Consider the following 14,599-nt stretch of genomic DNA (forward strand, 5'->3'; position numbering starts at 1 on the left):
CTCGTTTAATTTATCATGTTTTCAGTGCTCCAAGAGGGTTTACTATTTAAAGGAATTGTCCTTGCTGATTTTTGTCTTAACAAATTCTCTTAAAGTATAAGATACATCATTCACTTCCTGTCTTTTATTGTGAAATTTAGCAGTATACATGATAGAAAAGCCAGCAGGATGGTAAACAGTTCTGATCTCACTGTCTTTCTAGTTACAGATTTTTCTGAATTAACATTAAACAGTAGCCTGGAAGAAAGGATATCCTTTACTAACATGGTCACCTGCAGCCAGGTGCATTTCAAGTGAAGTGTGCTGGTCCTCTCTCAGGTAGTATGTTCACTTTTTGTTCTCTTTGAATACTTTGTAATGTGTTTTCAATACCTTATGTTTTAGTTTTTCTTCAACATAATGATGACTTAATACATTAGGAATATCGATTACATATCAATAATCACATAAAAGGCTTACCAGATGTTACTGGGCCGTGCAAGTTTTTAACTTCCTTTCTACCTTCTGTAGCCAACCTAATAGCTCAGTTTAATCCTAAACCCAGAGAAACAAAAACAATTTCTTTGAGTGGTAATATCTTTGCACTTTAAATCTGGATATAGAGTAGAGTTTGATTTCAAAAATATTGATGGAAGAGCAAAACCCTGAACAGGTATATAGATTTGACATTGAAAGCAAAGACTTATTAAAAGCAATTTACCCCAGCCCAGTTGTAGGACTAAGCCTCAGGTGTAAATACCTTTTTAAAAATGTTTAATTTGAAATGCTATTGGCCAAAAGGATTAATGGAATAGCATTTTCTATTATCTTACTGTTTTTTTTTGTTGTTGTTTCAGAAACAGTATTAAATAGAATCAGATGAGTAAAATTTCTGATATTATTCCTTCCTAAGTTGTGTTTTGTCCTCAGGCAAGTGGAGATTAGTTAATGTTAGCATAGTTAAGAATAAAATGAACCCTTATTTTAAGAAACAGAATATCTAATTACAGAAAAGATACATAAATTAGTTATATTTCTTTAAGATATTTCATTGAGTGAAGTGGATTGGGATGAGGAAAGTGTATGTGCTCATTTGCTTGGTACCCCCTAAGCTTTTCCCTGGTGCCTGATAGGACCCCCGGACTGAACGGATGTTGTCTGTAGGTGATTGACTCTGCCCCTCGTGTGTAGGACGGTGCTGAGATGGCGTTTGTGTCTACTTTACAGTTACGTGTCTGGGCAGATTTGAAAATGAAAAAACATCAAGTCATAAAACAGTTTGTACACTGTGATTTCTTTTTGCAAAATGAAAATAGATTCATAACATACAGCAAAATATTAACTTTGAGAAGGGTAAGATGATGGGTGATTTTTATTTTATTTATTAATGCCTATTTTTATTTTCAATTCTTAAATCCCAGCATAAGCCCAAAAAAGAAAAAAAAAAATTACAGAGCCTGAAACAGGAATGTATATAAATCTTTGAAGCAGAAAATGGATGAAGATCAGAAGATTCTCTCCGAAAGATGAAGCTGCAAAATGGGGTGACCCTGTCTCAGCTCTGGCTCCGCAGGAGGAGCATTAAGAGAACTGCAGCAATTAACACACAGAGGGTGCAGACTGTCGGTACCACGATCTCCGTCGCCATCTGCATATGGCTTAGCAAAGGCTCTGCAGTGGGAGGGAGAACACCAGCACAAATGGGAACGTGATCATTTTAGCAAATACTGTTTCATCCTGAAAGCTTTACCTGTGTTGGAAAAACTTGGAAAATGGTATCACACTTTCTAATTATTCTCACTTGCTACAAAAGAATTAAATGTTATAAAAATTATGTGAGGGCTTTGGAAAATATTTGAGAAAATATAGGATAAAGAATACCTAAATTTGATTCTTCCATAGGTACTAATAAAGTCTAAATGTATACTAATACTCATACTTACCATAATTTATCTCAGAATATTAGCAGCTATATCACATGGTTTTTATAATTTTTACTGCAGGGATTTGTGAAAGAAAAATCCTTGGCAGACATTTCCAACCTTTCAAAGATGTTATTGGTGTATCTTAAGAAGTATAGGAGTTTCTACATTGAAATTTTGTGAGGTAGTTCTTGCGTAGTTAAGTAATAGTCCTGAAGAGTTAAATGTTAAGCATATTCATATTTCATGTACATGAATATAGTAGTGGACATTGATTCAATACCTGCCTTTAGGTTTTGTGCCAGGGACCCTGATGACCAAGGTAAATAAGGCATAGGCCCTCCTCTAACTGGGATCATAGGCTCAACAATAAATTCTCCATCATGTCTGTACATGATAAAGGTTTATTTTAGTTTAATGGAATATACATCCTTAATATTACCTACTTATTTATATGTGGGAAGAGGGGTAGGCACAGTGGTGTACTAACTTATAAAAATAGCTGAATTGGCAGGGTTTGGTTTAGCACTTTCTGCTTCTGATACCGTAGTAAAGATGTGTTTGTTAAAACAGGAAATATATTTCTCTGATTGCCCTTATAGAGATATAAAGACAAAATTCAAAGAAACAAATGGTATGTGCTGGCATTTCTTGATATAGTTGCGTCTTTATTATTCTACATCTCTGAGCTTTTTAGATCCCATTGCGTAAGAAATGATGCCTTCCATGAGGTCAGGGACCTTGTTTTGTTTATTACTATTTCCCCAGTGCTTAGAACATCCTGCCTACCTTAAAGTGGGTGCTAACAGTTACTTGCTGAATGAATGAATATAATATCTCAAGTGTTCTTTAATTTTTCTTTATTTCCTTTGGTATAATGGTTGAATTTTTCCCTCCTTCCATAAGCCCACTATAACAAAATAATGGATTTATAAGTTTACAGTATGATTCAGGAAGAAAAGAATAGAGTAGCTAAAATGTTTCTCTTTCTGGTAGGTTTTTAAAATACTACTTTAAATGCTTATAAAATAGAAAATTGAAATTGCTTCAAAATAAAAAAACATTTTAATCATTTGGTTTTGGAAGATTGACTTAGGGTAGGTCCACATTTTCAGATTTTGGTAATGTCATTTTCTGTATAATTGTGTGGTTTAATTATCAAAGGGAAGAATTAAAATATACTCACCTGCAGCAAGCATCTGGTTGTTGACAGAGCAAGTTTCCAAGGCTTTGAAGTACCAACTTTCCACCTAATAAAAAGTCACTTGGTGATTAATGTTGTTTTTAATCTGCTTGTAGATAAAAGTAATTAACATTTATTGAACACCAATGTGCATCATTGTGAAAGGGTAAAAAAAAACGGTATTCTTGAGGAGCTCATAACCTAGTGCTTTTCTAGTGAACGCCTACTAGCTTCCATAGTCTCACTGGAGTCACCCTAAAAGAATGTTGGTAAATAAGTGAAATTTATTTTTTAAATTATTTTTATTAAGACAGGCTAAATTACAACATTTATTGTCATTAGCAACATAGAGAGCTAATAGAGAAGATTGTCTGATATTGAAAAATTGGCAATATTTGTTTACATTAAGATTCACCATTTAGCCCTGACCAGGCAGCTCCGTTGGTTAGAGCATCATCCCAATATGCCAAGGTTGTGGGTTCAATCCCTGGTCAAGGCACATATAAGAATCAATTAATGAGTGCATAAATAAGTGGAACAACAAACTGATGTTTCTTTCTCTGTCTCAAATCAATCAGTAAAAAGATATATTTTTAAAAGATACAACATTTAGAATGACACTTAAAGTCTTTATGGACTAATATAACCTAAACAAACAGGGCTCCTGCATTACTGTAGTCTGCTCTTAATATTCTGCATGTTAGGGGTGAATTTTAAGATGTGCTCACCCTGTTCTAGGGCAAATGAACAAATAGGTTGTACTAGTTAGGGTAAGAGACCCTAAAGGGCCCTGCTCTCACATACCCCTGTCCTCTTTCGTGGAGGAGAGGGGAGGGAGGTGCTTGCCAAACTCTGTGCCCCCCAGCTGCCGAGCTCTTCTAAAACCCAGAGTGAGTAAGATGGAGGACTAGTCCTACCTCTCTTGGATTGGGAAAGCCATTGGCGGTAATAATCTTCTTATAATACTGAACTGAAGCCTTTGGATACCGCGGCTTATTTCTGTTTTTAAATTCGACATAGTAGAATCCGTATCTCTCTGAGTATCCTTTCTCCCATTCAAACTTATCCAAAAGAGACCAGGAAGTATACCCTTTTATGTTAGCACCATCTTTTATAGCTGCAAAGACATTGTATTCCACATTTAATACATTTCATTTACTTGGAAAAATAGTATTGGGAAGATAAATGTATTCACTTAGAAACATGTTTTAGTCAGTCTTGTGTATGAAGACTGTTGGTTTGTATCTCACCTTTTAGCATTTCATTTATATATCCTTTAAGGTATTGAATTCTCCACTTGTCACATAATTGAGTGCAGTGTAATTTTTGAGGTGCTCCATTTTCCATCACATATATGGGAGGATCACCATATTGAGTCTGAAAGTGAGTCACAGTAATGAATATCTTTAAAAAATCCAACCTAAGGTGGGTTTCTCAGTCTGAGGTACATATAGACACACGTGTTCAAGCCTGCCGTGTTTTAACCACGTGTGTTTAGTATTTAGTAAATGCCAGTTCAGACGTTTATTTAGAGATGAATGCAAACAGGAGGCAAATTCATATGAAAGAATACATTTCTCAATAAATCAGCATCAGTGTAGAGAAAATGTACCTCAGGTCTTGTTCTTACCCACATATTCCATTTCAGGTGAGAAGGGCAGCAAAATAATTAAATGTAGGATAAGACTTATAGCTACAGTTATATAAATTGAAATGGTTATTATAGTAGGCATTGGTCTATAAGGTCTAAATCAGCCTCTGAAATGTGAGTAACTGGATTTATTTTATTTTGTTAACTTTAAATGTAAGCACCTGCGCTTAAGCTCTAAGACCATGAGTTCCGATAAAAAATGCCTTTTAAATAGCTCGGTGTAGTGGTCACCTGAGCGAAGTTGAGGAGCCTCCTTAATCCCCATGGCACAGAAGATAGCTGCTGAGACCCCATATCAGGCCAGTTGGGGTCAACCAGTTCTAGTAAGTCACGATCGTTCTGGTAGCTGGGCCCCTGGCGGGAGGAGGAGTTCCTTTCTGTGATGTACCGAGTTGTAAAATGACCTAATCCTAAGAAGTCAGATGTGCCTTTAATGTAGCTCTTTTCCTGGAGTGAAAACACTGGTAACCTTGACATATCCAGGCCTTGTTCTGCACTCTTTCTTCCTATTGAAAGAGAAAAACAATTTAACAAAGTTTTACTTTCTCACAATCATTTTATGTACTAGGATGATACTGACATGTTGACATAAAACCTGTCATCCAAATCCTGGGCTTTGGGATTTATTTGTATGGAAAATGTAACCTTAGCTTTTCAAACTGGAATTTTGACATTTGAATACTGTCCAAAAATTTAAAAGTTTATATTGCTTAAAAGTAATACTTTCATAGATTATTCAGTAAGTGGTATGAAGACATGTGTGTAGCCATCTGGAAAATAGTGGAGTTGGATTCCTATATTTTCATTTAATCAAAAAGTGGTGACTTTGGTTGCCTCTGGGAAGGGAACTGAAAGGCCAGTGCGGGGTGGGGGGACACACGGTCGCCTTCGTGCTCTGTTGTAGGGTAAGTCAGATGGTACACCTCTGTGCTGAGAAATGTTGTCCTGGCTTTCAACATTGTAAAAATATTTGTCCTTTCACTGATCAGTTACAAATCCGTTTACCCTACATTTTACTCACACATGTAAAAGGATATATGTACGAAGATCTTCACTGTAGATTGAGTAGCAAAAGGTTAGAAACAATCTAAACATCTGTCAGGAGAGACTGCTTAAACAAATGACGGGATGTCCCTCCGTACCCAACGCTGCAGCCATTGGAGTGCACGAGGCAGTACTTTGTATGCCACCGTGGAAAGAATGCCAGGGTGCGTGCTTAAAAGAAACAAGATGCACAGTGTTGTCTACAATAAGCACGATAACCAGTGCCACTCGCAGCAGCGCTTTCGCTCACGTGGGCACGGTCCATGCCCAGAAGTGTGCTTCCTCCTGGGGAGGTGAGGGCAATGGGGAGGGGAGGGGGCAGAAGGCTGACTTTGTACTTTCAAATTTTTGAAACATGCATGGCGTTATATAATCTATGCAAAAAGTTTTAAATGAATAAATAAAAGTAACATTTTTATGAGTTGATATAAAATATAACCATAAAAATGTTTCCACAGAGGCTATTGATTTAAGTAAATGAAAAGTTTGTATTATTAAATACCTTTCAACTATTAGCATGTTATTACTTTCAGTTAAATTTAGTAACTTGAGAAAAACCACAAGTTATTGCCGCTATTGTCTTTACTACAATAGCCACTCGCCACATGTGGCTCTTTGAATATGGCTACTGAGTTAAAGATAGTATGACTGCGTCTTTAATTCAGTCACACTGAAGTACTGAGTTTTTTATTTTAATTTTAATAGACAAATGGCACAGGCTGTCATTGAATAGCACAGATATACATTATCTGCATAATGTGTAGCTGTATATATCATATCTGTGTATATATACATTATTCATAACATTTCCGTCATCACCAAAGTTGGTCAGCATTGGTCTAGAATTACTTTTGTTCATGTTTATTGTGAATAAAAGGGTGCTTGAGATGCCTGGAAGTAATTTGTGAACAAGATTTCAAGCAGATGCTTTCACTACTAAAGAAAATATTAACTGCTCAGAGGATCTTTCCACATTGTACAAAGGAAAAGTTCAGCCCAGTTTGCACTTGAGTTATCACAGAGTTGTTCGGGATGATTGGCCTCAAGCCAAGATCTGCTCTATGACAAATAATCTGTTTAGCTTTTAGTGCAATCCTGTGTGGCTCCTGCAATGGCCTCTGAGGCCCCAGGTGAGTGAACGCACTGTGCAAATGATGGGCGGTGCCTACAGGAACACAGGCATTGTCTCTGGTCACAAGGGGTTTTTCCTTGGGCATCTTGAGGAAATCGTTTCCAAGGTTTTAAGTGTAAGTCTATAGACGTGTCACACAACTGGTTATTGTCAAAAGATTTTTTAGAGATTTTGTCTAATCCTTCATTTTCAGATGATAAAGCCGACACCGAAAGAGGTGAAGCACCTTGCCCTGTCACTCACTGGTTAGTGGCAGGGTTGGAACCAGATAAGCCTGATAAATGGTGCTTCAGAAAGGGAAAGTGTTGACATGTTGCCAGTTCTCAAACATCCGGGATAGCCTTGTTGTGTGAGATTGTAACCTATTTCAATATCATCCTTGTCACTCTATTTTTAGTGGGGTGTGGGCTGATACCTCCAAATTACACAGAGATAATACACTTAGATTCCTATGGCCAGACACTGCTGGTTGCCTGCCCAGTAGTCCCATGCCTGTCTTCTTTGCCCTCTTCTAAGGACCCAAATCCTTTATGGGAGTCCTGGCCCCTCCCTGGCCTCTGAGGACCTCGTCCTGGTGGTCTAGGGCACTCCAGGGTATATGGTTCTGTCCCTTGAGGCATGAAGGGGAAGCAGCTTTGGGTGGAAGCTGTTTCCTGGGAAGATTCTCCTTGTTAGAAACAGATATGACAAAGCTATTTCCTTTTTTCTGCCCTTGGGTGTTGATGTGTAAAGATGTGATGCCTGGAGCTGCTGCAGCCATCTTGTAGCCATAGAAGTGGAGGTGCCAGAGTGGAAAGATGGAATGAACCTGAGTCCTCAAAGACATCCCTGAGGGCTGGATTAACCTAGCCCTGGACCATCCTCCTCTGGACTCAGGTGAGATGATAAATTCCCAACTTTCCAAGTGACTTTAGTTGGGGTTTTCTGTTATGTGGCACTTAAATGCATCCAAACTGATACAGCCTTGTGAGCTCTACCTGTCTTTATTGTCTGACACTGGAAACCAGAGCTTGGAAGGAATTTCCTGAGTGTCAGAAAGAACTGGCAATAGAACTGACACCACCCCCAGCAGTGTCTTTGATTTCTCTCTCCACTGCAGTTAAAATGGAGTGCAGTGAGTGAGAAGACAGGACAGCAGGACACAAAAGAGCAGCTGAGAATTGCTGAATTTTTCTCCTGGGTTCTAAACTTCTTTGGATTTGGCTGTCCCCCCCCCCACACCCCTAATTCAAATAGCCAGTTCTCAGTTCTTTGGGGGTGAGGTTATCCCTTGAGTGCTTCATTCAAGCCCAGTGTCTTCTACCCCTGCCTTCTGGTCATTTCACAGGAGTTCATTACAGTTGCTGGGGTATCTGGAGTTTAGAAATGGATCTCGGCTCACCAATACTCTCCTTCATGACCTGGGGGTAGTCACCGGCATAAACGGGGTTGGCAAACCAGCCCAGGCAGAATTGTAGGTATCTCTCGGCAGCTTCTATGTCCTTGGGATTACTAATGTCCACTGGCTCCCCCCACTCGCAGTTTAATGAAATCCCCACCAGCCCTAAAGGAAAAGAAAGAAAAAGGGGTGACAAGAGTGAGATCACTCCTCTGGGCACTAGTCTGTTCTCTGCACATGCGTGTTGGTGACGCTCACCTTGCTGCTTGCTGCGCCATGTGTTGTTGTAGGAATGCCAGGCTTGGGCGTGCGCCTGAAAGAGGAAGGAATTCATCAGAGGTGTCTCACCCCCCCCCCCCCACTTCTCTCCTCCCTTTCAGACGGAGGTGGCCTTTCTTTCCTAACTCTAGAGATCCAGGTGGAGTCCTGCCATCTTCACGAGTCTGGCCTTGATCATCCCAATCCATAGTCTCCCATCCTCTGACCTCCAGAGGCACTTACTCTCTTTGTACGATAGAGGAAACGAGGTCTACATCTGGCATTAACACACAAACCACAACTTTGTGTTATTACTGCTCAGATTTTTGCTGAAACTTCTCATGTTCCTGGTTGTTCTCTGGAGGCACGAGGCAGTGCTTTTCCCATCATGAGCTCAGGAAGCTAGGAATATACCAAGCATCTGGAATAGTCTTGAGAAATGGGATTCAAAATGTGCCAACCTACCTTCTTTCCATATTCTACCAGTCTCCACTGATGTCTTCAGAGCTCTGCTCTTTAAATACTCACAGTTTAAGAAATCATAAGCCAAATATAGAGAGAAAAAGTTCTCTCCCCAACATGAACTGGAGGGTCTGCTATGTCACCCAGTGGCCCCTTGCCTTCCTGCTTGATCAGATTATCCATTTTCTGCCCAGTGTCCATTGGAGCCTCATGCCCCTGTCCTCCAGCCTCCATCACCTGTAACCTCCTCTGTGTCCTGTAATGTGACCCAATCCACTTCCTTCCCAGGCCTTCCCGGGAGCCTTGTAACCATGGTGAGGCCCCTTCAGCATCGTTGAATTTCTTTTTCACTTCGTGCCCTAACTGAGCTTGGTCGTCCTGAAAGACCACCTCCCCTGCAGCTCTTTCCAGCAGAGGCCATTTTTCCCCACGTCCCACACACCTTAGGGAAGTGCCTGCCTTGCTCTTTATCGCTGCTTCTAAACGATTGTCCTTCCTCCTCCAAAATCCAAAAGACTAGGGATCTTTTGAAGTCCATGCTCTCAGAGGAGTGCTCTTTACTTCAACCTCCCGTTACTTCTGCTCATTCGTTGAAGATGTTAGCCCCTAGTTCCTGTCATTCCCGCCCCCTCCTGTCACCATTGCACACAACACAGTTTAGACCTGTAGGTGACAAGTTTTCCCATGCATGTGCTCCATCCCTGGGCTAGATTGTAAGCCCTAGAGAGCAGCCACTATATATCATCTCAGCCACAGTGTCCAGCGGAGTGCTGGACGGCAGGACACTCCCACCTCAGTCCCGTGGAAGGAAAACGGATGGTCTGAAAGTGCTGTGGGATATGCTGGCTCCGACGTGGGGCTTGGAACCCTGGGGCAGGCCAAGCTGACACTGGGGCTCATCGCTTCCCGCTGAACCCAGACCCCTCCCAGAAGGACCCTCCTCACCTTAATGATGTGGTGTGCCGCCTTGTACAGGCCTGTGCCGTGGAGCCTCAGGCCTGGCGCATGCTGGCCTGTCTCATAGCCTTTTAATGCCATTGTCTACAGGGATGGCAGATGGGGACCAAAGGACCCGTGAGCAGTGGCAGGGTACACGTGGTCTGGGAAGTGGGTTTTCTCACCTGGAGAGGGGCCCTGCTTACCCAGGGATCGCTGAAAGTGACCCAGTGCTTCACCCGGTCCCCAAAGGCCTCAAAGCACAGATTGGCGTAATCACTGAAGTAGTTGGTCATGCTCACGTTCTGCCACCCACCATACTTGACCTGGAGCAGCTGAAAATAGAGAAGTGGAGAGAGGAACAGGTGCCCCAAAGGTCTGTCTGCAGAAAAGACTTGGAGCTTTTTGGCCGAGTGCGTGGGAGAAACATGGGTGATCTCAGAACATGGGTGATGTTTAGAGGAGAGGGGAGCCAAGATGCAGGGTGTTGAGCATTAAGACTTGAAGATGGTGGAAGGGATGAACCACGATATGACATGAATGTGGGTGACCTGTGTGGCATACTGTACACAAACAAGACTGGGAGCAGAGACGGTGTGAGGCTCCTGCTTAAGAGGAATTTGATAGGGTGAATAGTTAAGAAGATTTGCCAGGGGAAAGAGGTCTGACCATGGGGGAAGAATCTTGAATATACATTCTGAAGCAATAAGATAGTGGGCATGAAAGCTTTGATTAGGATTTTGAGGGCTGTGCAGATGTCAGCAACCTCAGAGAAGCCTCTGTTAGGAGAGTGGATTCTGCTTTCTTCCGCAGAGGGCTCTCTCCTGCCCAAAGGCTGAGGGCAGGTTTTCCCAAGATCTATCATATTACCTACCAAGCTCTCTGTGGTGGGTTTGAGGGGATGCTAAAGTGAAGGCAATCAACCAAGGAAGACCCTGGGAGTTTGTCTCCAGTTCATCTGCCGAAAGCCTGCCCTTTGCCCCCAGCCCCCAACCCCAACTTAGAGGCCTCTGGTGACTCCCCTTCCCACAGAACAAACCCGTCACCTTAGCCCCACAGTTGAGGCCATTAGAATTACTCCTTCAGTCTCTATCCTCCCCTCTTCCAGCCTGCTCCCCAAACTCTAGCCAAATCACTTGCGCAGCGCCCCCCCAGCCTCCTTGCCACGCCCCTCTAGCCAGAATGCCCCAGCCTTTCAGAGGGCCAATCAGATTTCATCTTTCTTCAACACCTCCCCAAAGCCACGTCTCTATTCTCTGACCTCCCGCCACCCTGTGCACAGAGTTACGTACAGGCTCCTCTCCCGGCTAGTCTGTGATCTGTGTGGGCCTTGTTGAATCAGTGAAAGAAGTCACTTGAACAGTGATATCTAACAGTACTATTCTTAAGCATTTTGAGACTTGGAAATTGCTGGGGGCTCCCATACGAGCACATATGGTGCTGGCTCAAACAAATGAGGAAAAGGCTAAATGAACTTGTTATTATACCATGTCATCAGATGTTATATTCAAAAGATATTTTTTCTTTATAGTATGAGTTGTTTTTGAGGACAAATATTTTGGGAAAACATCAAGATGCACACTTATCACTTACTACAAACATCAGGTAAACCAGCGCAACCTCCCTGTCATGGGTGAGCCAGAGAGATTTCTTCTTCACTCCTTCCCATCTTTTTCTCCAGGCCCATCTGCCCCACCTTGGCTGCCCCAGGCGTCCAGGTCAGGCTCCCTCCTGCTGAGCTGAGCTCCCCGTGGGCCTCTGCACCTGCACAGCCCTCACCTGCGGGAGATCCCAATGGTGCAAGGTCACGATGGGGGTGATGTTGCTCTTCAGAAGGGCATCGATGAAGTCACTGTAGAACTTGATTCCCTTCTCGTTCACATGGTCACCTGAAGGTGAGATGAAAGAGGGCTTGATGAGGACCATGGCCTGGCCTTCTGAAATGTAGCATTCGTAGGCCTGAAGGTCCCTCAGCCCACCGGCACTTGGGCCTCAGAGGGGTGCTGTAGATGCTCCACGCAGCCCAGTTGCCTGCAGAGCCTGTGCGAACTGCTGCCGGAAGAAACCACATCTGTGGTCTCCCCACCCAGGACTGTGGTGTCCCTACAAAGCTAACGTGGCCTAAAGGGGCCACACTTGGGCTAGAGAGGGGCTGCCCTCTCTTACCTCGGACACCAGTGGGTAGCAGCCGGGGCCAAGACAGGGAGAATCGGTAGTGGTTCACCTGCAGCTCCCTCAGCAACATGATGTCCTCCTGGGCAGAGAGGGCGACAGGCAGGGCAAGGTCACCTGGGGCCCTGGGGTGGGCAGGTAGGGGGCTCCCAGGCCAAGGCTTACTTCTGTTTATACTCCCAGTGCGATAGGTGCGAGACCACCTGTCTCCGCTTCTTCCTGGGGGTATGCCAAGAGTCAAATAAAACACGGGATATGGGGGCACTTGGAGAAGGCCCTTGGGATATTCCTAATAAACTTGGGTGATGAAGTCCCCAAAAAGTCAATCCAGAGGGGAAAGTGGGTGCTGAGCAGAGGGACTGAAGATGAGCTGGTCCCATTCCCTCCACAGGGGCTGACGCACATGCGGGATCAGGGATTCAGGCCACTGTGGCCTATAGGCCCTGGTCTGTGGCATCTGCGTTTTGGCTACCCATCACTCAGCTACCCCACCGAGGCCCTGGCTCAGGTAGGGCCCTGCTTTCCTTTCCTCCTACATCTGTATTCCCACATCCTGCACACGCCCCCAGGCCCCAGTCCCAACTGGCCCCGTCCCCTTTGGTGGGGAGTGTTCAGTGGAGCACTGGGTTAACACTGTCACCTGGACTCCCCCAGTATGTCACTGCCCACCTCCCAGCTAGCTGTGTGCTCAAACTCCTCCCCACCCCTCACCACACACACCCTTCACTCACCTGGACCTTGTAGTAGCCATTACAGGCCACATCTGCTGTCTCATCCCCAAGCACCTTTCCTTTCCCGCTGTGCGTGAAGGCATCCCAGATGCTCGGCCCTTTCCCATCCTGGTCCCAGGCACCCTCAGTCTGGAAAGCGGAACTGCCCACCCCCCAGGAGAATCCTGCAAGTAGAGACCCTGAGCTGGGCTCTGGGCTCTCCCACTCCCTGCCCAGCACTGGGACCATGGGCTGTGCTCACCAGGCCACAGGGCAAGCCCCGCCCCCAGCAACCTGCCCCTGCCTCTCTGGAACTGGAAGCGTGTGGGGTGGATGGGGGGAGACATGATGCATTAAAATATTTTTTTTGTACAATCTTAGCCTCATTAGCATATTATCTGTATAATAATTGAAAAAGTCTGTTAGAGCTTCTTTTATTTTTAGAATAATTATATGGAGTTACTTTCCACATTCTACCTATTAGGAAGCTAAAACACAAAACTTGTTGGCAAGCTGGCCAAGGTGGCCAGCTGGCAGGCAGATGGACAGACCAACAGAGGAATGGACATACCAAGTGGGAAGGTTCCATAGTAGAAGGAGGCCTCTTCTGGGGACCCCTTCCTGGTGGCCCCCAGCCTGGACGCCAGCAGTAGCACCCACCAAAGGGTGACAGCTGGCGCTGGCTTCATAGCACCCAGCCCTCCTCCATTCCTGGAAAAGCACACCTGACAGGTGGAGGCCCATGCAGCCAGGGCTGGGGGGCCAGGCCCCAGCTCGGGGCAAAGGCCAGAAGGGGAAGAGGACGGGAGGAAGATGGGAGGAGGAGGGGGTACTTCATCTAGAGAGGTGTTGGCTCTGCGGGGAGCAGGCTGAGGCCAGGCACCAGATATAACTCCCATGTGAAACACTGAGGGGGAGATGAACTCTGGGCTTGGGAGCTCTGGGTCTGGTGGGGAAGGCTCCAAACCAACCCTACTCCCTGTGTGATCGGAGAGACCCAGCCCATACCCTGTGAGAGGCCCTGATCTAATGGGGAAACCACCTCTGCCTTGGAGAAGCTCCAGTCTGATGGGGGAGGTGGGACAACCATGGAGCTATGGCACACCTCCACTTACACACTGGTGCATGCAGAGGGGATAGATACCCCCGCCCCAAGCTGGGAACCCTGAGTAGTGTTGCCATCCAGGGGCCTCCAGTCCTGAGGGTCAGAGCAATTCCCCTCACTGGGATCCCCTCTGATGCCAGCCTTGCCCACCTACCTAGGATTGTTCCTGGTCCCGGACACCCCCAGAGCAGTACCTGGTAGCCGCAGGGCTCCCAGGCTGACCCCCAGGGCCTTATGCTGCCCCCTGACAGCAGAGCCCACAGCTGTGTGGAAGGCTCTGGTTGGGGGTGTGGTCAGTGGCCTAACCCCCCATACAAAGACCTTCAATATCCCTATTCAGTGGTGTGGGCAGGAATGCTGAGCTGACCAGTGGGGCCTGAGTCAGCAGTTGGGCAGTTTGCCCTGGGTCCAGGAGAATCCAGTCAGCCCCATCCCAGGGCAGAGGGGCAGTGACCCCATCCCCCTGACCCTTCCTGGGCCTGATATGCCACACTTTCCTCTGCTAAGCTTAAAGTAGGTCTATCGGGGTGGGATCAGCGTGTGTGGGCATCTGTCTCTGTGTCGAACTCTCCCTGCTGCTAGAGAGAATTCGCTGTAGAAGGTAATGTTGGTTTTTCCACCTTACTTTCCTCTCTTTGGATGCCTTACTTATTCCTTCACTCATTCA

The 14,599-nt window shown here is 44.9% G+C and overlaps 2 protein-coding genes across 10 annotated transcripts in view; one reads left to right on the forward strand and one right to left on the reverse strand.

Annotated features, from left to right (window-relative positions):
* ZWILCH (zwilch kinetochore protein) overlaps window positions 1-1,533 on the forward strand; it is a 33,996-nt gene extending 32,463 nt beyond the window's left edge. The window contains exons 18-19 of one of the 2 annotated variants that reach the window (XM_045201698.2): window positions 209-318; window positions 1,401-1,533. In XM_045201698.2, the coding sequence (XP_045057633.1) occupies window positions 209-297 (89 nt within the window). In that variant the 3' untranslated portion in view covers window positions 298-318; window positions 1,401-1,533. Of the gene's footprint in view, window positions 1-202; window positions 319-1,400 lie in introns of both variants that reach the window. The other variant, XM_045201696.3, reaches the window with a different exon arrangement.
* LCTL (lactase like) lies at window positions 1,337-14,230 on the reverse strand. Of its 8 annotated transcripts, none has more exons than XM_045201704.3 (14): window positions 14,087-14,230; window positions 13,399-13,538; window positions 12,849-13,012; window positions 12,112-12,199; window positions 11,725-11,834; window positions 10,152-10,280; window positions 9,955-10,050; window positions 8,548-8,602; window positions 8,293-8,454; window positions 4,967-5,241; window positions 4,335-4,461; window positions 4,002-4,201; window positions 3,088-3,151; window positions 1,337-1,650 (listed from the first exon to the last, which is right to left on the reverse strand). In XM_045201704.3, exons 2-14 carry the CDS (start codon window positions 13,514-13,516, stop codon window positions 1,535-1,537), a joined length of 1,704 nt encoding a protein of 567 aa, XP_045057639.2. In that variant the 5' UTR covers window positions 13,517-13,538; window positions 14,087-14,230; the 3' UTR covers window positions 1,337-1,534. The 8 variants fall into 8 exon arrangements, with proteins under 8 accessions (XP_045057639.2, XP_045057634.2, XP_024424018.2 ...); XM_045201699.3 differs by having other exon boundaries at window positions 14,127-14,206; XM_024568250.4 differs by having other exon boundaries at window positions 13,399-13,552; window positions 14,087-14,206.
* Window positions 14,231-14,599: the final 369 nt, after the last annotated feature.

This window comes from Desmodus rotundus, chromosome 7, assembly GCF_022682495.2.
Source record: "Desmodus rotundus isolate HL8 chromosome 7, HLdesRot8A.1, whole genome shotgun sequence".
NCBI lineage: Eukaryota > Metazoa > Chordata > Mammalia > Chiroptera > Phyllostomidae > Desmodus > Desmodus rotundus.